This window comes from Pleurodeles waltl, chromosome 9 (genome assembly GCF_031143425.1).
Source record: "Pleurodeles waltl isolate 20211129_DDA chromosome 9, aPleWal1.hap1.20221129, whole genome shotgun sequence".
Classification (NCBI taxonomy): Eukaryota; Metazoa; Chordata; class Amphibia; order Caudata; family Salamandridae; genus Pleurodeles; species Pleurodeles waltl.
The window spans coordinates 76,996,103-77,022,424 of NC_090448.1; the positions used below are offsets into that span (position 1 = coordinate 76,996,103).

General features: G+C 48.1%; 1 protein-coding gene across 1 annotated transcript in view; it reads left to right on the forward strand.

The window, feature by feature from the left end:
- Positions 1-26,322, forward strand: part of LOC138258979 (protein SSUH2 homolog) — a 257,887-nt gene that overhangs the window by 143,142 nt on the left and 88,423 nt on the right. Inside the window, exon 10 of the mRNA XM_069206339.1 lies at positions 20,743-20,835. Coding sequence (XP_069062440.1) covers positions 20,743-20,835 — 93 coding nt within the window. The remainder of the gene's footprint in view (positions 1-20,742; positions 20,836-26,322) is intronic.

Here is a 26,322-nt window from a genome sequence, read left to right on the forward strand (position 1 = left end):
GTATTTATAAAGTGCAAACAGAGCTACAAAGTGAAGGGGAACCACAATACTGAATGAGGGATTACTTAAAAATAAGCTGAAGATGAACAGGTAACAGAAAGGGGAGGGATTTCTAGGAGTGCAGCAAAAAATAAAAAATAGCTGACCGATGGGAGTGTCTCTACAAGGGCAGTTAGACTTCCTGAGCGTTTACATCTGCCGTCTAGTGCCAGCATCTGTGAGCCAAGAGCGCGCTACAGGCAGTGAGGGATTGAACATTGACCTCCTCCAGTCCAGTGCCTTTGATGATTGGTTACACATGTGTTACATTTGTCACCAATAGTGTCAGGATGACAGTAACATTTGTAGGCTCCTGGAAGTAAGTTATGTTTTCTCGATTGCTGGAGAAAATGGATGCAAATTTTGGGCATTTGAATAAGCCTGTAAAGAAAATGACAAAACTGTTGACTATTTTTCTACTCGATACTGGGCTAAACCCCTTGAAATCTACGACATTCACTTCCGTTTGACAGTCTTAAGCAGTAAGAGGCTTCTGGAGTTTGTGGAAGGTTCAGATTCATCACACCATGCCAGTGTTCGCAGGTAAGGTTGTGTAGGAAGTGCTGGAACTAGTCAGCCTACACAGACAGTCGGTTAAGTTTCAGGGGGCACCTCTAAGGTGCCCTCTGTGGTGTATTTTACAATAAAATGTACACTGGCATCAGTGTGCATTTATTGTGCTGAGAAGTTTGATACCAAACTTCCCAGTTTTCAGTGTAGCCATTATGGTGCTGTGGAGTTCGTGTTTGACAGACTCCCAGACCATATACTCTTATGGCTACCCTGCACTTACAATGTCTAAGGTTTTGTTTAGACACTGTAGGGGTACCATGCTCATGCACTGGTACCCTCACCTATGGTATAGTGCACCCTGCCTTAGGGCTGTAAGGCCTGCTAGAGGGGTGTCTTACCTATACTGCATAGGCAGTGAGAGGCTGGCATGGCACCCTGAGGGGAGTGCCATGTCGACTTACTCGTTTTGTCCTCCCTAGCACACACAAGCTGGCAAGCAGTGTGTCTGTGCTGAGTGAGAGGTCTCCAGGGTGGCATAAGACATGCTGCAGCCCTTAGAGACCTTCCTTGGCATCAGGGCCCTTGGTACTAGAAGTACCAGTTACAAGGGACTTATCTGGATGCCAGGGTCTGCCAATTGTGGATACAAAAGTACAGGTTAGGGAAAGAACACTGGTGCTGGGGCCTGGTTAGCAGGCCTCAGCACACTTTCAATTGTAAACATAGCATCAGCAAAGGCAAAAAGTCAGGGGGCAACCATGCCAAGGAGGCATTTCCTTACAGGTTGTGTTTCCTTATCTGCTTTTGTTCCGGTTCTGATAAGTTTGTTAGGGCTCCTTTACAAAACAGCATTAAGAGACTGTAGAAATTAAATTATTTTGTCTATTCTCATAGAAAGAAACATGCAAATGTTTGATATGCAAACTACATAAGAGAATTAGTAAGGCCAACTAGTGTCACCTTTTCGATTTGCCAGTGCAGACCTGCCATATTTTCAATTTTTTTTCCCTATGCTGTTCAGCTTTGGTAAAAAGGTGCTATTTTTTATATGTATCCGCGTGTCATTTAACATGCAAGCATATATATGGTGTGACGCTGCAGCTGCCCCAACATGAAGAAGTAAACCTGCATAGCAGCACAGGAGTCATTTTGTGTTTTTTATTTAATGTTCCTACTATTCCACGGAAGCGGCTGCTCATCTTGAAGGGACATATTAAAAGAACGAGTGTAGGAAGTTGGCTCTGTATGTGCTATTTCAAAGTAAGGAATAGCATGCACAGAGTCCAAGGGTTCCCCTTAGAGGTAAAATAGTGGTAAAAATAGATAATACTAATGCTCTATTTTGTGGTAGTGTGGTCGAGCAGTAGGCTTATCCAAGGAGTAGTGTTAAGCATTTGTTGTACATACACATAGACAATAAATGAGGTACACACACTCAGAGACAAATCCAGCCAATAGGTTTTTATATAGAAAAATATCTTTTCTTAGTTTATTTTAAGAACCACAGGTTCAAATTCTACATGTAATATCTCATTCGAAAGGTATTGCAGGTAAGTACTTTAGGAACTTTAAATCATCAAAATTGCATGTATACTTTTCAAGTTATTCACAAATAGCTGTTTTAAAAGTGGACACTTAGTGCAATTTTCACAGTTCCTAGGGGAGGTAAGTATTTGTTAGTTTTACCAGGTAAGTAAGACACTTACAGGGTTCAGTTCTTGGTCCAAGGTAGCCCACCGTTGGGGGTTCAGAGCAACCCCAAAGTCACCACACCAGCAGCTCAGGGCCGGTCAGGTGCAGAGTTCAAAGTGGTGCCCAAAAACACATAGGCTAGAATGGAGAGAAGGGGGTGCCCCGGTTCCGGTCTGCTTGCAGGTAAGTACCCGCGTCTTCGGAGGGCAGACCAGGGGGGTTTTGTAGGGCACCGGGGGGGACACAAGTCCACACAGAAATTTCACCCTCAGCGGCGCGGGGGCGGCCGGGTGCAGTGTAGAAACAAGCGTCGGGTTCGCAATGTTAGTCTATGAGAGATCTCGGGATCTCTTCAGCGCTGCAGGCAGGCAAGGGGGGGGTTCCTCGGGGAAACCTCCACTTGGGCACGGGAGAGGGACTCCTGGGGGTCGCTTCTCCAGTGAAAGTCCGGTCCTTCAGGTCCTGGGGGCTGCGGGTGCAGGGTCTCTCCCAGGCGTCGGGACTTTAGATTCAAAGAGTCGCGGTCAGGGGAAGCCTCGGGATTCCCTCTGCAGGCGGCGCTGTGGGGGCTCAGGGGGGACAGGTTTTGGTACTCACGGTATCAGAGTAGTCCTGGGGTCCCTCCTGAGGTGTTGGATCGCCACCAGCCGAGTCGGGGTCGCCGGGTGCAGTGTTGCAAGTCTCACGCTTCTTGCGGGGAGCTTGCAGAGTTCTTTAAAGCTGCTGGAAACAAAGTTGCAGCCTTTCTTGGAGCAGGTCCGCTGTCCTCGGGAGTTTCTTGTCTTTTCGAAGCAGGGGCAGTCCTCAGAGGATGTCGAGGTCGCTGGTCCCTTTGGAAGGCGTCGCTGGAGCAGGATCTTTGGAAGGCAGGAGACAGGCCGGTGAGTTTCTGGAGCCAAGGCAGTTGTCGTCTTCTGGTCTTCCGCTGCAGGGGTTTCAGCTAGGCAGTCCTTCTTCTTGTAGTTGCAGGAATCTAATTTTCTAGGGTTCAGGGTAGCCCTTAAATACTAAATTTAAGGGCGTGTTTAGGTCTGGGGGGTTAGTAGCCAATGGCTACTAGCCCTGAGGGTGGGTACACCCTCTTTGTGCCTCCTCCCAAGGGGAGGGGGTCACAATCCTAACCCTATTGGGGGAATCCTCCATCTGCAAGATGGAGGATTTCTAAAAGTTAGAATCACCTCAGCTCAGGACACCTTAGGGGCTGTCCTGACTGGCCAGTGACTCCTCCTTGTTATTCTCATTATTTTCTCCGGCCTTGCCGCCAAAAGTGGGGCCTGGCCGGAGGGGGCGGGCAACTCCACTAGCTGGAGTGTCCTGCTGGGTTGGCACAAAGGAGGTGAGCCTTTGAGGCTCACCGCCAGGTGTGACAATTCCTGCCTGGGAGAGGTGTTAGCATCTCCACCCAGTGCAGGCTTTGTTACTGGCCTCAGAGTGACAAAGGCACTCTCCCCATGGGGCCAGCAACATGTCTCGGTTTGTGGCAGGCTGCTAGAACTAGTCAGCCTACACAGATAGTCGGTTAAGTTTCAGGGGGCACCTCTAAGGTGCCCTCTGTGGTGTATTTTACAATAAAATGTACACTGGCATCAGTGTGCATTTATTGTGCTGAGAAGTTTGATACCAAACTTCCCAGTTTTCAGTGTAGCCATTATGGTGCTGTGGAGTTCGTGTTTGACAGACTCCCAGACCATATACTCTTATGGCTACCCTGCACTTACAATGTCTAAGGTTTTGTTTAGACACTGTAGGGGTACCATGCTCATGCATTGGTACCCTCACCTATGGTATAGTGCACCCTGCCTTAGGGCTGTAAGGCCTGCTAGAGGGGTGTCTTACCTATACTGCATAGGCAGTGAGAGGCTGGCATGGCACCCTGAGGGGAGTGCCATGTCGACTTACTCGTTTTGTCCTCACTAGCACACACAAGCTGGTAAGCAGTGTGTCTGTGCTGAGTGAGAGGTCTCCAGGGTGGCATAAGACATGCTGCAGCCCTTAGAGACCTTCCTTGGCATCAGGGCCCTTGGTACTAGAAGTACCAGTTACAAGGGACTTATCTGGATGCCAGGGTCTGCCAATTGTGGATACAAAAGTACAGGTTAGGGAAAGAACACTGGTGCTGGGGCCTGGTTAGCAGGCCTCAGCACACTTTCAATTGTAAACATAGCATCAGCAAAGGCAAAAAGTCAGGGGGCAACCATGCCAAGGAGGCATTTCCTTACACAACCCCCCCCCAAACGAAAGAGGATGAGACTAACCTTTCCCAAGAGAGTCTTCATTTTCTAAGTGGAAGAACCTGGAAAGGCCATCTGCATTGGCATGGGCAGTCCCAGGTCTGTGTTCCACTATAAAGTCCATTCCCTGTAGGGAGATGGACCACCTCAACAGTTTAGGATTTTCACCTTTCATTTGCATCAGCCATTTGAGAGGTCTGTGGTCGGTTTGAACTAGGAAGTGAGTCCCAAAGAGGTATGGTCTCAGCTTCTTCAGGGACCAAACCACAGCAAAGGCCTCCCTCTCAATGGCACTCCAACGCTGCTCCCTGGGGAGTAACCTCCTGCTAATGAAAGCAACAGGCTGGTCAAGGCCATCATCATTTGTTTGGGACAAAACTGCCCCTATCCCATGTTCAGAGGCATCAGTCTGCACAATGAACTGCTTAGAATAATCTGGAGCTTTGAGAACTGGTGCTGAGCACATTGCCTGTTTCAGGGTGTCAAAGGCCTGTTGGCAGTCCACAGTCCAGTTCACTTTCTTGGGCATTTTCTTGGAGGTGAGCTCAGTGAGGGCTGTCACAATGGATCCATATCCCTTCACAAACCTCCTGTAGTACCCAGTCAAGCCAAGGAATGCCCTGACTTGAGTCTGGGTTTTTGGAGCTACCCAGTCCAGAATAGTCTGGATCTTGGGTTGGAGTGGCTGAACTTGGCCTCCACCTACAAGGTGTCCCAAATAAACCACAGTTCCCTGCCCTATCTGGCATTTGGATGCCTTGATAGAGAGGCCTGCAGATTGCAGAGCCTTCAAAACCTTCCTCAGGTGGACCAGGTGATCCTGCCAGGTGGAGCTAAAGACAGCAATATCATCAAGATAAGCTGTGCTAAAGGACTCCAAGCCAGCAAGGACTTGATTCACCAACCTTTGGAAGGTGGCAGGGGCATTCTTTAAACCAAAGGGCATAACAGTAAACTGATAATGCCCATCAGGTGTGGAGAATGCTGTCTTTTCTTTTGCTCCAGGTGCCATTTTTATTTGCCAGTACCCTGCTGTCAAGTCAAAGGTACTTAGGAATTTGGCAGCACCTAATTTATCAATGAGCTCATCAGCTCTTGGAATTGGATGAGCATCTGTCTTGGTGACAGAATTGAGCCCTCTGTAGTCCACACAAAACCTCATCTCTTTCTTTCCATCTGTGGTGTGAGGTTTGGGGACTAAGACCACTGGGCTAGCCCAGGGGCTGTCAGAGCGCTCAATGACTCCCAATTCCAGCATCTTGTGGACTTCCACCTTGATGCTTTCCTTAACATGGTCAGACTGTCTAAAGATTTTGTTCTTGACAGGCATGCTGTCTCCTGTGTCCACATCATGGGTACACAGGTGTGTCTGACCAGGGGTTAAGGAGAAGAGTTCAGGAAACTGTTGTAGGACTCTCCTACAATCAGCTTGCTGTTGGCCAGAGAGGGTGTCTGAGTAGATCACTCCATCTACTGTACCATCTTTTGGGTCTGATGACAGAAGATCAGGGAGAGGTTCACTCTCTGCCTCCTGATCCTCATCTGTTACCATCAACAGATTGACATCAGCCCTGTCGTGGAAGAGCTTAAGGCGGTTTACATGGATCACCCTTTTGGGGCTCCTGCTTGTGCCCAGGTCCACCAAGTAGGTGACCTGACTCTTCCTTTCTAGTACTGGGTAAGGGCCACTCCATTTGTCCTGGAGTGCCCTGGGAGCCACAGGCTCCAGAACCCAGACTTTCTGCCCTGGTTGGAACTCAACCAGTGCAGCCTTTTGGTCATACCAAAACTTCTGGAGCTGTTGGCTGGCCTCAAGGTTTTTGGTTGCCTTTTCCATGTACTCTGCCATTCTAGAGCGAAGGCCAAGTACATAGTCCACTATGTCCTGTTTAGGCTCATGGAGAGGTCTCTCCCAGCCTTCTTTAACAAGGGCAAGTGGTCCCCTTACAGGATGACCAAACAGAAGTTCAAAGGGTGAGAACCCTACTCCCTTCTGTGGTACCTCCCTGTAAGCGAAAAGCAGACATGGCAGGAGGACATCCCATCTCCTTTTGAGTTTTTCTGGGAGCCCCATGATCATGCCCTTTAATGTCTTGTTGAATCTCCCAACTAAGCCATTAGTCTGTGGATGGTAAGGTGTAGTGAATTTATAAGTCACTCCACACTCATTCCACATGTGCTTTAGGTATGCTGACATGAAGTTGGTACCTCTGTCAGACACCACCTCCTTAGGGAAACCCACTCTGGTAAAGATACCAATGAGGGCCTTGGCTACTGCAGGGGCAGTAGTCGACCTAAGGGGAATAGCTTCAGGATACCTGGTAGCATGATCCACTACTACCAGGATATACATATTTCCTGAGGCTGTGGGAGGTTCCAGTGGACCAACTATGTCCACACCCACTCTTTCAAAGGGCACCCCCACCACTGGAAGTGGAATGAGGGGGGCCTTTGGGTGCCCACCTGTCTTACCACTGGCTTGACAGGTGGGGCAGGAGAGGCAAAACTCCTTAACCATGTTGGACATATTGGGCCAGTAGAAGTGGTTGACTAACCTCTCCCACGTCTTGGTTTGTCCCAAATGTCCAGCAAGGGGAATGTCATGGGCCAATGTTAGGATGAACTCTCTGAACAGCTGAGGCACTACCACTCTCCTAGTGGCACCAGGTTTGGGGTCTCTGGCCTCAGTGTACAGGAGCCCATCTTCCCAATAGACCCTATGTGTTCCATTTTTCTTGCCTTTGGACTCTTCAGCAGCTTGCTGCCTAAGGCCTTCAAGAGAGGGACAGGTTTCTTGTCCCTTACACAGCTCCTCCCTTGAGGGTCCCCCTGGGCCTAAGAGCTCAACCTGATAAGGTTCAAGCTCCAAAGGCTCAGTTCCCTCAGAGGGCAGAACTTCTTCCTGAGAAGAGAGGTTCCCTTTCTTTTGCTGTGTTGCAGTTGGCTTCCCAACTGACTTTCCTGTTCTCTTGGTAGGCTGGGCCATTTTTCCAGACTCCAGCTCTACTTTTTCACCCTGTGCCTTGCACTGTGCTCTTGTTTTCACACACACCAGTTCAGGGATACCCAGCATTGCTGCATGGGTTTTTAGCTCTACCTCAGCCCATGCTGAGGACTCCAGGTCATTTCCAAGCAGACAGTCCACTGGGATATTTGAGGAGACCACCACCTGCTTCAGGCCATTGACCCCTCCCCATTCTAAAGTAACCATTGCCATGGGATGTACTTTTCTCTGATTGTCAGCGTTGGTGACTGTGTAAGTTTTTCCAGTCAGGTATTGGCCAGGGGAAACCAGTTTCTCTGTCACCATGGTGACACTGGCACCTGTATCCCTCAGGCCCTCTATTCTAGTCCCATTAATTAAGAGTTGCTGTCTGTATTTTTGCATGTTAGGCGGCCAGACAGCTAGTGTGGCTAAATCCACCCCACCCTCAGAAACTAGAGTAGCTTCAGTGTGGACCCTGATTTGCTCTGGGCACACTGTTGATCCCACTTGGAGACTAGCCATACCAGTGTTACCTGGATGGGAGTTTGGAGTGGAACCTTTCTTGGGACAGGCCTTGTCTCCAGTTTGGTGTCCATGCTGTTTACAGCTATTACACCAGGCCTTTTTGGGATCAAAGTTTTTACCCTTGTACCCATTGTTTTGTGAAGAGGCTCTGGGCCCACCCTCCTGTGCAGGTTTTTGGGGGCCTGTAGAAGACTCTTTACTATTTTTAGTTTTGGTTGTCTCATCACCCTTCTGCTGGGGAGTCTTTGTGACCCCTTTCTTTTGGTCACCCCCTGTTGAAGTCTTGGACACCCTTGTCTTGACCCAATGGTCCGCCTTCTTTCCCAATTCTTGGGGAGAAATTGGTCCTAGGTCTACCAGATGCTGATGCAGTTTATCATTGAAACAATTACTTAACAGGTGTTCTTTCACAAATAAATTGTACAGCCCATCATAATTATTTACACCACTGCCTTGAATCCAACCATCTAGTGTTTTCACTGAGTAGTCAACAAAGTCAACCCAGGTCTGGCTCGAGGATTTTTGAGCCCCCCTGAACCTAATCCTGTACTCCTCAGTGGAGAATCCAAAGCCCTCAATCAGGGTACCCTTCATGAGGTCATAAGATTCTGCATCTTGTCCAGAGAGTGTGAGGAGTCTATCCCTACACTTTCCTGTGAACATTTCCCAAAGGAGAGCACCCCAGTGAGATCTGTTCACTTTTCTGGTTACACAAGCCCTCTCAAAAGCTGTGAACCATTTGGTGATGTCATCACCATCTTCATATTTAGTTACAATCCCTTTGGGGATTTTCAACATGTCAGGAGAATCTCTGACCCTATTTATGTTGCTGCCACCATTGATGGGTCCTAGGCCCATCTCTTGTCTTTCCCTCTCTATGGCTAGGATCTGTCTTTCCAAAGCCAATCTTTTGGCCATCCTGGCTAACTGGATGTCCTCTTCACTGGAGTTATCCTCAGTGATTTCAGAGTTGTTGGTCCCTCCTGTGAGGGAACCAGCATCTCTGACTATTATTTGTGGAGTCAGGGCTTGAGAAGCCCTGCTCTCCCTAAGTAGGACTGGAGGGGGGGAATTTCCCTCCAAGTCACTATCTTCATCCTCTGAGTTGCCATCCTCAGAGGGGTTGGCCTTTTCAAACTCTGCCAAAAGCTCCTGGAGCTGTACTTTGGTAGGTTTGGGGCCCATTGCTATTTTCTTTAGTTTACAGAGTGACCTTAGCTCTCTCATCTGTAGATGGAGGTAAGGTGTGGTGTCGAGTTCCACCACATTCACATCTGTGCTAGACATTTTGCTTCTAAAAGTTGGAATACTTTTTTAAGAATCTACAACTGGTTCTACAATCTAATTCAAACTTTTACAAACTTTTAAACTCTAAAAGAAATGCTAAACAGGATCTAACACAAGGCCCTAGCAGGTCTTTTAAGAATTTAGAAAACTTTTCAAATTGCAAAAATCAATTTCTAATGACAATTTTGGAATTTGTCGTGTGATCAGGTATTGGCTGAGTAGTCCAGCAAATGCAAAGTCTTGTACCCCACCGCTGATCCACCAATGTAGGAAGTTGGCTCTGTATGTGCTATTTCAAAGTAAGGAATAGCATGCACAGAGTCCAAGGGTTCCCCTTAGAGGTAAAATAGTGGTAAAAATAGATAATACTAATGCTCTATTTTGTGGTAGTGTGGTCGAGCAGTAGGCTTATCCAAGGAGTAGTGTTAAGCATTTGTTGTACATACACATAGACAATAAATGAGGTACACACACTCAGAGACAAATCCAGCCAATAGGTTTTTATATAGAAAAATATCTTTTCTTAGTTTATTTTAAGAACCACAGGTTCAAATTCTACATGTAATATCTCATTCGAAAGGTATTGCAGGTAAGTACTTTAGGAACTTTAAATCATCAAAATTGCATGTATACTTTTCAAGTTATTCACAAATAGCTGTTTTAAAAGTGGACACTTAGTGCAATTTTCACAGTTCCTAGGGGAGGTAAGTATTTGTTAGTTTTACCAGGTAAGTAAGACACTTACAGGGTTCAGTTCTTGGTCCAAGGTAGCCCACCGTTGGGGGTTCAGAGCAACCCCAAAGTCACCACACCAGCAGCTCAGGGCCGGTCAGGTGCAGAGTTCAAAGTGGTGCCCAAAAACACATAGGCTAGAATGGAGAGAAGGGGGTGCCCCGGTTCCGGTCTGCTTGCAGGTAAGTACCCGCGTCTTCGGAGGGCAGACCAGGGGGGTTTTGTAGGGCACCGGGGGGGACACAAGTCCACACAGAAATTTCACCCTCAGCGGCGCGGGGGCGGCCGGGTGCAGTGTAGAAACAAGCGTCGGGTTCGCAATGTTAGTCTATGAGAGATCTCGGGATCTCTTCAGCGCTGCAGGCAGGCAAGGGGGGGGTTCCTCGGGGAAACCTCCACTTGGGCACGGGAGAGGGACTCCTGGGGGTCGCTTCTCCAGTGAAAGTCCGGTCCTTCAGGTCCTGGGGGCTGCGGGTGCAGGGTCTCTCCCAGGCGTCGGGACTTTAGATTCAAAGAGTCGCGGTCAGGGGAAGCCTCGGGATTCCCTCTGCAGGCGGCGCTGTGGGGGCTCAGGGGGGACAGGTTTTGGTACTCACGGTATCAGAGTAGTCCTGGGGTCCCTCCTGAGGTGTTGGATCGCCACCAGCCGAGTCGGGGTCGCCGGGTGCAGTGTTGCAAGTCTCACGCTTCTTGCGGGGAGCTTGCAGAGTTCTTTAAAGCTGCTGGAAACAAAGTTGCAGCCTTTCTTGGAGCAGGTCCGCTGTCCTCGGGAGTTTCTTGTCTTTTCGAAGCAGGGGCAGTCCTCAGAGGATGTCGAGGTCGCTGGTCCCTTTGGAAGGCGTCGCTGGAGCAGGATCTTTGGAAGGCAGGAGACAGGCCGGTGAGTTTCTGGAGCCAAGGCAGTTGTCGTCTTCTGGTCTTCCGCTGCAGGGGTTTCAGCTAGGCAGTCCTTCTTCTTGTAGTTGCAGGAATCTAATTTTCTAGGGTTCAGGGTAGCCCTTAAATACTAAATTTAAGGGCGTGTTTAGGTCTGGGGGGTTAGTAGCCAATGGCTACTAGCCCTGAGGGTGGGTACACCCTCTTTGTGCCTCCTCCCAAGGGGAGGGGGTCACAATCCTAACCCTATTGGGGGAATCCTCCATCTGCAAGATGGAGGATTTCTAAAAGTTAGAATCACCTCAGCTCAGGACACCTTAGGGGCTGTCCTGACTGGCCAGTGACTCCTCCTTGTTATTCTCATTATTTTCTCCGGCCTTGCCGCCAAAAGTGGGGCCTGGCCGGAGGGGGCGGGCAACTCCACTAGCTGGAGTGTCCTGCTGGGTTGGCACAAAGGAGGTGAGCCTTTGAGGCTCACCGCCAGGTGTGACAATTCCTGCCTGGGAGAGGTGTTAGCATCTCCACCCAGTGCAGGCTTTGTTACTGGCCTCAGAGTGACAAAGGCACTCTCCCCATGGGGCCAGCAACATGTCTCGGTTTGTGGCAGGCTGCTAGAACTAGTCAGCCTACACAGATAGTCGGTTAAGTTTCAGGGGGCACCTCTAAGGTGCCCTCTGTGGTGTATTTTACAATAAAATGTACACTGGCATCAGTGTGCATTTATTGTGCTGAGAAGTTTGATACCAAACTTCCCAGTTTTCAGTGTAGCCATTATGGTGCTGTGGAGTTCGTGTTTGACAGACTCCCAGACCATATACTCTTATGGCTACCCTGCACTTACAATGTCTAAGGTTTTGTTTAGACACTGTAGGGGTACCATGCTCATGCATTGGTACCCTCACCTATGGTATAGTGCACCCTGCCTTAGGGCTGTAAGGCCTGCTAGAGGGGTGTCTTACCTATACTGCATAGGCAGTGAGAGGCTGGCATGGCACCCTGAGGGGAGTGCCATGTCGACTTACTCGTTTTGTCCTCACTAGCACACACAAGCTGGTAAGCAGTGTGTCTGTGCTGAGTGAGAGGTCTCCAGGGTGGCATAAGACATGCTGCAGCCCTTAGAGACCTTCCTTGGCATCAGGGCCCTTGGTACTAGAAGTACCAGTTACAAGGGACTTATCTGGATGCCAGGGTCTGCCAATTGTGGATACAAAAGTACAGGTTAGGGAAAGAACACTGGTGCTGGGGCCTGGTTAGCAGGCCTCAGCACACTTTCAATTGTAAACATAGCATCAGCAAAGGCAAAAAGTCAGGGGGCAACCATGCCAAGGAGGCATTTCCTTACAACGAGTCATTGCTTAATTTGTGTGTTTAAAAAAAAAATATCATGGCCCTTGTCAGGAAGTCACTGCAGCTTGCCCCAGCCAGCATTGCCAATAACTGTACCAACACAACTATTAACCATGGTACTTCTAGCATGACAATTCAGAATATTCCAGGTCACCCAAAATATAAGAATGTCTTGGGTGGCAGATTGTAGGAAGTTGGCTCTGTATGTGCTATTTCAAAGTAAGGAATAGCATGCACAGAGTCCAAGGGTTCCCCTTAGAGGTAAAATAGTGGTAAAAATAGATAATACTAATGCTCTATTTTGTGGTAGTGTGGTCGAGCAGTAGGCTTATCCAAGGAGTAGTGTTAAGCATTTGTTGTACATACACATAGACAATAAATGAGGTACACACACCCAGAGACAAATCCAGCCAATAGGTTTTGTTATAGAAAAATATATTTTCTTAGTTTATTTTAAGAACCACAGGTTCAAATTTAACATGTAATATCTTGTTTGAAAGGTATTGCAGGTAAGTACATTAGGAACTTTGAATCATTTCAATTGCATGTATACTTTTCAAGTTATTGACAAATAGCTACTTTAAAAGTGGACACAGTGCAATTTTCACAGTTCCTGGGGGAGGTAAGTTTTTGTTAGTTCTACCAGGCAAGTAAGACACTTACAGGGTTCAGTTCTTGGTCCAAGGTAGCCCACCGTTGGGGGTTCAAAGCAACCCCAAAGTTACCACACCAGCAGCTCAGGGCCGGTCAGGTGCAGAGTTCAAAGTGGTGCCCAAAACGCATAGGCTAGAATGGAGAGAAGGGGGTGCCCCGGTTCCGGTCTGCTTGCAGGTAAGTACCCGCGTCTTCGGAGGGCAGACCAGGGGGGTTTTGTAGGGCACCGGGGGGGACACAAGCCCACACAGAAATTTCACCCTCAGCAGCGCGGGGGCGGCCGGGTGCAGTGTAGAAACAAGCGTCGGGTTTTCAATGTTAGTCTATGAGAGATCAACGGATCTCTTCAGCGCTGCAGGCAGGCAAGGGGGGGCTTCCTCGGGGAAACCTCCACTTGGGCAAGGGAGAGGGACTCCTGGGGGTCACTTCTCCAGTGAAAGTCCGGTCCTTCAGGTCCTGGGGGCTGCGGGTGCAGGGTCTTTTCCAGGCGTCGGGACTTAGGTTTCAGAGAGTCGCGGTCAGGGGAAGCCTCGGGATTCCCTCTGCAGGCGGCGCTGTGGGAGCTCAGGGGGGACAGGTTTTGGTACTCACAGTCGTAGAGTAGTCCGGGGGTCCTCCCTGAGGTGTTGGTTCTCCACCAGCCGAGTCGGGGTCGCCGGGTGCAGTGTTGCAAGTCTCACGCTTCTTGCGGGGAGATTGCAGGGTCTTTAAAGCTGCTCCTTGAAACAAAGTTGCAGTCTTTTTGGAGCAGGTCCGCTGTCCTCGGGAGTTTCTTGTCTTTTTCGAAGCAGGGCAGTCCTCAGAGGAGTCAGAGGTCGCTGGTCCCTTGGAAGGCGTCGCTGGAGCAGAGTTCTTTGGAAGGCAGGAGACAGGCCGGTGAGTTTCTGGAGCCAAGGCAGTTGTCGTCTTCTGGTCTTCCTCTGCAGGGGTTTTCAGCTAGGCAGTCCTTCTTCTTGTAGTTGCAGGAATCTAAATTCTTAGGTTCAGGGGAGCCCTTAAATACTAAATTTAAGGGCGTGTTTAGGTCTGGGGGGTTAGTAGCCAATGGCTACTAGCCCTGAGGGTGGGTACACCCTCTTTGTGCCTCCTCCCAAGGGGAGGGGGGTCACATTCCTATCCCTATTGGGGGAATCCTCCTTCTACAAGATGGAGGATTTCTAAAAGTCAGAGTCACCTCAGCTCAGGACACCTTAGGGGCTGTCCTGACTGGCCAGTGACTCCTCCTTGTTTTTCTCATTATCTCTCCTGGACTTGCCGCCAAAAGTGGGGGCTGGGTCCAGGAGGCGGGCATCTCCACTAGCTGGAGTGCCCTGGGGCATTGTAACACGAAGCTTGAGCCTTTGAAGCTCACTGCTAGGTGTTACAGTTCCTGCAGGGGGGAGGTGTGAAGCACCTCCACCCAGAGCAGGCTTTGTTTCTGTCCTCAGAGAGCACAAAGGCTCTCACCGCATGAGGTCAGACACTCGTCTCTCAGCAGCAGGCTGGCACAGACCAGTCAGTCCTGCACTGAACAATTGGGTAAAATACAGGGGGTATCTCTAAGATGCCCTCTGTGTGCATTTTTTAATAAATCCAACACTGGCATCAGTGTGGGTTTATTATTCTGAGAAGTTTGATACTAAACTTCCCAGTATTCAGTGTAGCCATTATGGAGCTGTGGAGTTCGTTTTCGACAGACTCCCAGCCCATATACTCTTATGGCTACCCTGTACTTACAATGTCTAAGGTTTTGCTTAGACACTGTAGGGGCATAGTGCTCATGCACATATGCCCTCACCTATGGTATAGTGCACCCTGCCTTAGGGCTGTAAGGCCTACTAGAGGGGTGACTTATCTATACTGCATAGGCAGTGTGAGGTTGGCATGGCACCCTGAGGGGAGTGCCATGTCGACTTACTCGTTTTGTTCTCATCAGCACACACAAGCTGGCAAGCAGTGTGTCTGTGCTGAGTGAGGGGTCCCCAGGGTGGCATAAGATATGCTGCAGCCCTTAGAGACCTTCCCTGGCATCAGGGCCCTTGGTACCAGGGGTACCAGTTACAAGGGACTTACCTGGGTGCCAGGGTTGTGCCAATTGTGGAAACAACTGTACATTTTAGGTGAAAGAACACTGGTGCTGGGGCCTGGTTAGCAGGGTCCCAGCACACTTCTCAGTCAAGTCGGCATCAGTATCAGGCAAAAAGTGGGGGGTAACTGCAACAGGGAGCCATTTCTTTACACAGATATTAGTCATTTATATTGTATATAGAATTACTAGACCATTATTGTTGTGCTCATTCTAAAATTAGGTAGACAGCACCACCATGTGGCAGACTGTCATAAGGGCTGGTGCCTACAGTTAAGTGCAGGTGCCAAGCACCGGACACCACAGGCTCAAATTTATCACCTCAATGTGTGCAAAAGTGCAATTACAAAAAAGGAGTGGCCCAGTAACAAACTGTGCCTTCCAGACCTTCATACACAGTAAAAAACAGTGTTGGCAGTGGTGGATAACAGACCAACAGGGGTTAGATAGCATTTAAACGTCAGTGGCGATAGGCAACAACAAAGGTGAGGCAGGGTAGCATAGGAGTAGTTTCAAATGAAGTTGAGCGACAAGGGGGAAGAAACTGATAAGATGGGGAAGAGTGAGACTTAAAAAAAAAAAAAAAAAAAACAGTGACAAGGTTGTGAAGGGAGAAGCAGCACTGCGAGATGGTGCTGTGAGACCAAGAAAGGGCTAAATGTAAATATACAACTAGTTCCCTGAATGTGAGATATGGAAGGTTAACAGTCATGCAGTCAAAGGATAGTAAAGAAGTGCTCCAGATGCGAGACAAAGAGTAGTGAGGATAGCCATTGATTCAAGCAGGCACATGAGTTAGACAAAAATGCCACCCAATAAAGAGCAGTTGGCTGTTTCAAATCCCACTATAAGAATATATTTTAACATATTAGAGGCGATGTGGCTTTAATAGCAAACACAGCTATGTATAGGTGAGACCCAATGACAACATAGAACACTGTTTTTGTACTTTTCTATTGCAGCGCTGTTCTTCTTTGGAATTTTCACATGGAATTTATTGGTGAAAAAGCACTACCTAATGTTAGTTTAATTTCTAAGAGGAAGTGTCCTGAAGTCTCCATAACTATAGCTTGCTCACAATAGTCAACTTAGATCTCTGATCCCCTAAAAATTTAGTTTGTTATCCATTTCGGTTGTTAAAAATGAAGAAAACTTAGCCAGATGCAGAAAACATTTCACTCTTCCGAACATCGCGCTTTGTTTTGCAAAATCACCATATGTTTAAGTTAATGGAATTGTGTAGGAAGCTGGCTCTTTATATTGTAGTCCAAAAAGAGCTCCTCTGTGTAAGGAGTCCAAGCAAACCCCAGAGGAATTACAGAGGCTCAAATGACACCCCAAAATCTCTTTTGCGGTAGTGTGGGCGAGCAGTTAGTCATGTCAAAGGGTAATGCTAAGCATGTAAGGCACATACATAGGCAGTCTGTTTTTCAGTATCTGCAATGCCTCTCTATGGGAGGAAAAACCTACAGGGCAAAAAGGTACTTCAAAGCAGCTTACAGGGCCAATCTTAGGTACTTGCGGGAAGTACAGCACAGGGTCCTAGGCCACACAGACAGGTCTCCTCGGGTGGCACTGAAGCATCCGGGTGCAGTAAAGGGTCGGATGCCCAGTGTAAGTCTCTGGGGATCAGTCCCGTCATAAAAATGCTTCAGGCAGGGTCTAAGAGTCCAGTCCGGGTGAACCACCAAGGGGATTTAGTTCTTGCGGTGCTCAGGGATATATGGGACATGAGTGGTCCTCTCCTCCTCTAATTCTCTGTCCCAGGTGGCTGTGTGCAAATGTATCTTGGACCATTGGGTTGCTGTCTCTGGGGTCTGTCACGGTAGAGGGAGTCCACAGAAATAGGCTGTAGGCGTGGACTGGAGCAGCAGTCTGACCGAACCAAGAAGTGGACATGGGTCTCCCAAGCCTGGGGGACGTAGTTACACTAGTGGTCCCCTTCTCCTCAGTCTAGGGTGTCAATTTGCAGAGGTGCAGTGGACTGTCACGTCTCCCAACACCAGAGGCGGTCGTGGTTGAGGGAGGCCTGCAGACAGAGGCTGCAAGTGCCATCAAAGTCCACAGTGGGTGAACTGGGAGGTGGGCTTCATCTCTGGTGGGCCTGGGACCCACGTTGGCCCCGTTGGCCCACTTCAGCTCAGGCGAGGCAGCTCGGGGGCAGCAATGATGTCTGGCATTGGGTTTTGATGGTCCCAAGTCCTCGCAGCTCTTCTTTTGGTTGCCTGCAGATGCAGGGAAGCAGCTTGTCTGCTCGAAGGAAGTTCTTCTTGGTGATTTGTGAAGCACTGGCAGCACTCCTGGTTTCCTGGGGTCTGTCGCGGCAGGACAGGTCAGTTGCTCCACAAGGGTCAGGTGCAGCAGGTAGGCTGGTAGGGTTCGCGCCAAGTCCGTGGTGCTTCTCAGTTCCTGGGTTAGCAGCCTTCTTGTCCACTCCTTTTGTGTCCAGTGAATATCTGTTTTCCTGGTATCCAAGGGTACCCCTAAATACTCAATTTGGGGGGATGTAAAGGGGAGTGAAAGGTAGTAGCCAATGGGCTACTTACCCTTGGGGTCACTATTCCTTTAAGATGACCACTTACTTTGGGGAATGGCATCACCCTGTCCCGGAATTCCTAATTTCACCACACACAAGATGGTGGAATTCCGAAGGCTGTGCTCAGTTCAGGCTCACCACCCTTGAGGTATGTCCCGCCTGCAAATGCAGCATGCCTCCTGCATATCTAATTTTTCCGCCTGTCCAGGTGACAAATGGGCCCTGGTACAGGGGGTTGGCATCTCCCTCTGAGGAGAGCCGGTTTGCATACCTAAGGTGGTGGGCTCCTTTTGAAGCTTCCTGCCTGGGAATACAGATTTGCAGGTCATACTGTTGGGAGGGGTGTACAATAACCCTGCCACACCAGGTTTTGTTCCTGACCTCCAGGGAGCAGAAGCTTTCACCCCAGGGGGTGGTCAGAAACCCGTCTGTTGGTTGCAGGCTGGCTAGAACTATTTAATTAGCCCACCAGCAGGTGCCCTCTGGGTGCATGCATTATTAAATTCATTATTGGAATCAGTGAGGCTTTATTAATATGAGATATTTGATACTAAAAATCCATGTTTTCAGTGAAGCCATCATGTAGCTCGGGAACTCGTATTGACCAGTGTCTAGCACATACATTTAGAATGGCTTCACTGTTCACCCACACTAAGAATTGACAGAGACATAGTAGGGGCATATTTTCTCATGCAATTATGCCCTCACCTGTAATATAATGCACCCTGCCTTAGGGCTGTAAGGCCTGCTCTAGGTGTGACTTAGAAATATTTCAGAAAGTGTTGGGGGACATGGCACAAAAGTGTGCGCCATGTTGTGTTTTCACTTTTTTTGGGGTGCCTTGTCACACAGCCTGCTGTAGAAGTCTGTATGAGTTTGGTGCTGGGTCCCTTAGAGTGGCAGAAGTTAAACTGCAGCTCTTAGGGGCTGTCTTTAGTACCTAGGCCCTAGGTACCAGAGGTTAACCTTTGCTAGGGTCTTACAGAGGTGCTAATGGGCTTGGCTGCTTGGGGATCAAGTGACCAGGTCTCTTGATTTGGGGAAGGACTACTGGTACTAGGGACATGGTTAGCAGGAACCCAGGAGCATTATAGTCAAAGTTGCATCAGAAACCAGGCAAAAAACTTGGGGGGGGGGGTCTTCAGAATCCAGTTTACTACAAGCTGGTCCAATAAGAACCAGAGATGAAGCAGTTTTGAACCGATACTGCTAGTGTTCTCTTTTGTGAATGTATTCAGTGTTGGTATATAATAAGGAAAACACTTTCATTTATTGCTTGCTACTGTAGTTTTCTCGTTTCAAAGCCCTGAAAAATGTGATTCTATTACCCAGTCTTGTGGTTCTCGCTGTGTCTGCTTTTGAAAGGTGAGTCAGTTTCTTGTTGGAATTCATATCCATGAACCACAGGATTTATATAGATCTCATAAGATGGTCTCAGAATACCTACGATATATTAAATCCAGTTCACTGTTTAGTTATGTGAAACTGCATGGTGCTGCTTACTGGCACAATATAGAACCCAAGAAACATGACCAATAACCAAGCAATCTATGAACTTGGCTTGAATGAATCTGTTTGTAAGGGCAGCGATGGAACTTGCCATGCACAAGACTGTGCATCTCATTCTGCCACACCCAACTAATCTTTCAAAGCTACTGGGCTATATTACCCAGTCCAGCATGCTCCTCCTGGTAGTGGTTTAATGAGGGCGTTGCAGGCACTCGTCCGACTTGACTTCCTGGTTCTTTCACTTAACTACATGCATGTAATTAGGAGTTGACCTCTCTGCACCATCACCATCTGTACCAAAATTAAAAGGACATAGAAATTGTCTAACTTAAGCAGGAGCTGCAGTGGTGTCCTCCACAAGGAAAACAAGCATTTACAATGCAATAGGTCTCGTGTTTTCTTGAGTTGAAGCTATTGGCATTGCAAATTCAGAACTGGGCTTTTCTTGCCACATAAATTGGTCAACCATGTCTCATAATTTTGCCTTTTTCCTGCCATGTTTTGGTGATCACTGACAGCTACTGACATCAGAAATCACAAGGAAAATAAGTCTGGAAAGTATTTTCTTATTATTTAAACAGAATGAAAAGTCTTGAAAGAATTCTTGCCTCACATTTCAAGGAGCAGAGCAGCCTGAGAAGATTTATGACCCCAGTAAAGCAGATAAGCAATGCAATGTCATGAGTGCTGGCAGAGACATGAGAGACATGAGAGACATGAGAGACATGAGAGACATGAGAGACATGAGAGACATGAGAGACATGAGAGACATGAGAGACATGAGAGACATGAGAGACATGAGAGACATGAGAGACATGAGAGAGAGAGAGAGAGAGAGAGAGAGAGAGAGAGAGAGAGAGAGAGAGAGAGAGAGAGAGAGATCTCTTTCGTGAGCAGTGAGCTAAACGAATAGGTGTTTCTTTTGTAAAATAAGATTATTTTAGGAGCCAGAGTTAAACGAAAATAGCACTGGAATAAAGCCAAACAGATGTCAGCAACATGGGAGGAACGGAATGCTGCAATAAAACGCATGCAGCTAACAGCCTAAAACACCCACAGTGAAAGGGGCGCACTAAAGAATTAACATAGTCCATGACAGCAACAGATAAAGAAACCAAAGTGGAATAATACAGTAGTTGGTCACTGCTCTGAAACAGAAAAAGGAGGGAGAAAAAGGCAGAACTGACCTCCAGCGAGGAAGAACTTTTAAAGGACACTGCAACCAGCAAATGAAATTGCTTTAAGCCATAAGTATACTAAAAGTATACACAAGGTCGAACGCTTATTCTCTACCTAAAAACTATCTTAACTCCATATCCACCCGTGATGACAATCTGTGCGTGAAGAGGACATTTTGCTAGACTGCAGTTGACATTCAGTGTGACCTCCCACTTTCTGTACATCACCTTGTCACCTGATAAATGCATGGATAATTGTATTTTCCACAATATGCAGTTATTTCCAAAGCAGGTTATTTGTTCAGGTGTCAGGCTTTTAACTATATCTTAGAACGTTTGTTCCAACAAGAACAGTTTTTGCTTTTAAGGAGATGACAGACCGGCAGAGATGTTATCTTATAAATGTGCAACTGTCTTTTGAGAGGAACACAACACACCTGTTTTGCATAAGGCTCTGCTTTGCACGAAACTTGTAAAGATCCCTGCTCCACACCATAAATAACATACTCCATTGTTCACTTTCAAAGCCCCGTTTGCAGTCCACCTTTTGTAATGTATTTATTAATTTCCAGCTGCTCCAAATGTAATGGCCAGGGGCGTGTAAACTGTGAAGTCTGTGAAGGAAAGAAGAATTTGCTCTGCTACATTGAGCTGAAGGTGACTTGGTAAGTATGATACTATGATGTTTTCATTGGACTTGGGAATTCAGCCAGTGGAGGTTAGGATAATGATTGTGTAAAGGCAAGTGCAGTAATAATAAGAAAAATGGGAAACTTTGCAAAAGGGTATTTTCCATGTGTTGGCAGGGTGCATAACCAGTGTATGGATGGTGTGGTGGAAATCAGATAAATCGGGTGAAAAGTGGGGTACACCTAGCTTTGCAGGAAGAACATCTAGGTTATGAGCGTTTTCCGTCTTCCTGCTGCAAATATGCAGTAATAAGACAGCTGCGTAGTTACCTAAGCTGTTTTATTTTGAAGAGCAGTGATATTTCTGTACTCTTAGTCCAATTCGGACTTTGAGAATTCTGACTACCTACTACTGTTTCCTGTAACCATCTCTGTATGTAGCTGTGATCTAATAATTTACAACAAGAGATCTCTTGTAGATGCCCATGCTTTACACAATTCTGACATCTAGTGGTTGGGTCCGGAATATTCTTTGCTTTACTAAAACGTGTTTTAACTTGGGGTGTGGGAGTCCACGCAGACAGAACCTCTGTGTGACGTTGACAATAATCCCACAATGCCCATGTGCCCAACAATCTTAAATTTTTTTCTGGCATTGGGTGCAGAAGTCCATTGTGAGAGCTCTCAATGTTTTTTTGTCTAAGGTCATCAAAGTCCTTGAACAACAGAAAGCAGTTGAAAGAACAATAGAGATCAGGGCTCGATGTTGGAGAGAGGTTTTATTGGGTGTGTTGGGGTTTGCTAGTCAGAGAATAGTATCTAATCTAAGTGGAATCCCTAGAGATCTGCACCACCATTTGAGATGATGAGCACGCTTTTCAAATTTTGCCTAAAATACCATTGAAAGTTCACTCTGAGGGATGTACACCTGATCTGTATGTTCTGGCTCCCGAGAGACCTTAAGTCAGAGGGACTTATCCCATGTTAGTATTGTAAACCAAAAACTCTGGTACACAGGAACATAATCCATTGAGTGCACTGGCTGCTACAGACATAATGGGCCTGTCAGAGGTGGAAAAAAATACTTCTTTGATAGATCATATGGGTTTCTACCAATTGAAGACTTTTGTAAGATGCAATGTGTGTGAAAGCAGGCAGAGGCAACTTCATTGATCTGGGACTTCATGGTCAGTTTGCTGTCCAAGATTATGTCAAAGTTTTTGGCATGGTTGCTTGGTTTGGGTGATGGTGCTAGTTCCAAGGGCCACCAGGAGTCCTTCCAAGAGGTGGGGTTTTTGCTTGGTGCTTCCATTTTGTCTTTGTTGAGGTTCAAACATTTGTCCTTCATCCAGTTGGTGACGCTCGTCATGCACCAGTGGAAGTTGGTCATTGTTGGCAGGTTCCTCAGAGAGCGAGAAGATGAACTGGGTGTTGTCTGCATTGGATATGCTGTTTAGTTTGTGGGGTCTGACTTTGTTGGCCAAGGGGGGGTCATATAGGTGTTGAAGATGATGGGGCTGAGGGAGGATTCTTAAGGGACACCGCAGAGATGGCTTTGGGTTTGGAGGTGAATGGATGTAGATGGACTTTTTGCAGTTTTCTGGTTAGCAAGGAAATACACTTGATGTTTTTTTTGCCCTGCATACTCCCTTCTCAGGTCTAAGTGGATCTGTCACATTTGCCGCGATATGGGGATAAGAGATTGTGCCTGTGCTTTGAGGATTTTAAAAAGTCACCATTCCACGTTTTTAATACTTGCTGTCAGCAAATATTTATTAGTAGCATGGCGAATACGTAATTCCATTGTAAAGACTGTGTTTTGATCTAGAGCCTTACTTTTATTCTTTTACTCTTACAAGAACTATAGGAAGGGGGTTGAAACCGTATTATGTGTACTGAGATTTTAATTAGACTACGTTTTTAGGAACCCATGTTCCATAATAATTTTTATCTATTTTATAATATTATTATTATTATTGGTTTTTATCCTTATTCTTATTATTGTATTTTCGCTTTGATGATCGATTGATCAAATAAAGCATGTGCTAAACACTTGAGGGCATTTCCTTGGAAAACGATGTGGTGCAGTCTTCTGATCAGGGTGTGATTAGATGCAGTGTCAAAGGCTGCTTAGATAGTGAGAAGTATCAGAGCTGCTGTTTCTCCTCGATTGAGAAGGGCTCTGATGTAAATGATGGCTACGATCAAGGCAGTCTTAATAATGTGGTTGGCACAGAATTCCGATTGGGAGGTGTCTAGAAGGTTCTGCTCCAGATATTTTGTGAGTTATTGGTTGATGGCTTTTTTCGTTGACTTTGCGGAGGAAAAGGAGAAGGGAGATGGGGTGGAAGTTTTTGAGTTTGCTGGGGTTGCCAGATGGTTTCTTGAGGAATGGTTTGGCTTATGCATGCTTCCAGTCTTTGGGAAAGGTGGCTGTGGCAGGTGAGGCGTTGAAGAGGGTTGTGAGCTTGCTGCTGATCCTTGCTGAAGCGGTTTACAAGCTCAAAAATATGGTGCAGGCAGGGGTCCATGGAAGCTACTCAGTGAGCGGAGTTCATGATGGTGGTGGTGTCCTGGGGGGTGAGCTGGTCCCGTGGGATAAATCGGTGGTCCGTGTTGATTTTGGTGAGAATTTGAAGGTGAAGGAAGTCTGAGGGCTTCGCTGGGGTTCGAAGTTCTTCTAGATGGTGGTGATCTTGTCGTGGAAAACGTTGGCAAGTCTGTTACATAGTTCTTGGGAGGAGGTGATGTTTACTATGGCTGCGTGGCTGGCAAACTCGGACGATGTTAAAGAGCTCTTTGCTGTGGTAGGAATTGGACTTGATGAGGTCAGCTAGGGCTTTCCTCTTTGTCTCTCTCAGTAGCCGGTGGTAGAGGTTGAGGGAGGTGTTGAAGGTTGTCCTGTCTGAAGTGTCCTTGCTTGTGCACCATCTTTTTCCAGTTGCTTGCAGTGGTGTTTTGGTGTTTTGCTATTCTTAGTTCCTTGATGTGCCATCTTGCCTGCTTGGTGAATCTCCTTTTGTCAGCTGGTCTTGATGGGAGCAGTGATGTTGGTGATCCAGGAGTGGAAGTTTTTGACGGCTTGGCCCGGGTTTGATGCAGTGTTCAGACATGATGTGTTGAGGGCGTTGGTTCATTGGCTCTCTTTTACTTTGTTTCAGCTGTAGTGGGGCGCTGGGTGGCTAGGCGGTGGAGATGTGGGGGCTCGAGATGTTGAAGTGTACAATGGAGTGGTCAGTCAAGGTGTGGCGATGTGGCTGTACTTTACCCTATTGCTAAAGGTGGTGATGGGTCCATTGTGTGTCCTGCATTGGGGTGGGGTCGGTAAGGAGTTTGGTGAGGCAGATCTTATTCATGCTGTCAAAGAGGCTGGTGATGTTGGTGTCATTGAGGTCATCAAAGTAGAAATTCAGATCTCTGAGGAAATGTAGTCTTTGGAGTCCATAGCGAGAGGGGCCATTAAGTCTGGGATGAAGGTGTCTTTTTACGAGGGTGCCTCTGATGGTAGTTTGTCCATTTGTTTGTAGTTTAAAGATTAGTTGTTCCATGGTATGGATGGTGTCTTCTGTCTCAGTAGTGCAGAGGATGTTTTCTTTGTGGATGATGGCAATTTGTCCTGTGGGGTTGTTGGTGTGGTCTCAGTGTGTGATCTTGTATCTGTTGGGTGTTTCTGCGGCGATGCCTGGAGCGGATGCTAATGTGGGCCAGGTCCCAGTGAGGAAGACAACGTTGGGGGTGAGGATGGTGATGAGGCTCCAGATCTCTGAAGCATGTTTGCAAAGTGAGTATGTATTTTGGAGGAGGAAGGCAAGTTGTTGTGAAATAGGTAGGTTGTGTTGGTTGGTTTAAGTGGTGGTGGATGGCGTGTTGGTGAGTGAACCGATGATGTAGGAGAAAGAGCAGTGGATGCAGGAAAAAGGTCCTACCATGGATTGGGAGAAAGTGCGGTAGTAGAAGTTGTTGGTGTGTCCGTGGTTCAGGGTGGTTTATCTGTGGGGTGTAGGAGAACAAAAGTCCTGATAGTGGACGCAGACCAGGCACAGATGGGGACGGGCAGGGGCAGACAGACTTGCCTTTGCCCTATCTTTGGCGCACCAGTGGCGTGGCCATGTTGCAGCCTCTGTAAAGTAGGTCCTGGGAGGAGGGAGATCAAATCAAATCATTAGCATTTATAAAGCGCGCTACTCACCCGTGCGGGTCTCAAGGCGCTAGGGACAAAGGGGGTGGTTATCGCTGCTCGAACAGCCAGGTCTTTAGGAGTCTCCGGAAAGCGGAGTGGTCCTGGGTGGTCCTGAGGCTGGTGGGGAGGGAGTTCCAGGTCTTGGCCGCCAGGAAGGAGAAAGATCTCCCACCCGCCGTGGAGCGTCGGATGAGAGGGACGGCGGCGAGTGCGAGGCCAGAGGAGCGGAGGGGGCGGGTGGGGACGTAGAAGTTGAGCCGTCTGTTGAGGTATTCCGGTCCCTTGTCGTGGAGGGCTTTGTGTGCGTGGGTGAGAAGTCGGAAGGTGATCCTTTTGCTGACTGGGAGCCAATGCAGGTGTCTCAGGTGTGCGGAGATGTGGCTGTTGCGGGGTACGTCGAGGATGAGGCGGGCTGAGGCGTTTTGAATGCGTTGCAGGCGATTTTGGAGTTTGGCGGTGGTCCCAGCGTAGAGGGTGTTGCCGTAGTCCAGGCGGCTCGTGACGAGGGCGTGGGTCACGGTTTTTCTGGTGTCGGCGGGGATCCAGCGGAAGATCTTGCGGAGCATGCGGAGGGTGAGGAAGCAGGCGGAGGACACGGCGTTGACTTGCTTGGTCATGGTGAGAAGGGGGTCCAAGATGAAGCCGAGGTTGCGGGCGTGGTCTGCGGGGGTCGGTGCGGTGCCGAGGGCCGTGGGCCACCAGGAGTCGTCCCAGGCGGACGGGGTGTTGCCGAGGATGAGGACTTCAGTTTTTTCAGAGTTCAGCTTTAGGCGGCTGAGCCTCATCCAATCTGCGACGTCCTTCATACCCTCTTGTAGGTTGGTCTTGGCGCTGGCGGGGTCCTTGGTGAGGGAGAGTATAAGTTGGGTGTCGTCGGCGTAGGAGGTGATGATGTCGTGCTTGCGTACGATGTTAGCGAGGGGGCTCATGTAGACATTGAAGAGTGTCGGCTGAGTGATGAGCCTTGAGGTACGCCGCAGATGATCTCAGTGGGTTCTGAGCAAAACGGAGGGAGGTAGACTCTTTGGGAGCGGTTTACGAGGAAGGAGGCGATCCAGTCCAGGGCCTGGTCTTGGATCCCGGTGGAGCGGAGGCGGGTGATTAGGGTGCGGTGACAGACGGTGTCAAAGGCAGCCGAGAGGTCGAGAAGAATGAGGGCGACTGTTTCACCGTTGTCCATCAGGGTTCTGATGTCGTCTGTGATTGAGATGAGGGCGGTTTCTGTGCTGTGGTTGGTTCGGAATCCGGTCTGTGAGGGGTCGAGCAGGTTGTTGTCTTCCAGGAAGGTGGTCAGCTGTTTGTTGACGGTCTTCTCTATTACTTTGGCTGGGAAAGGCAGAAGG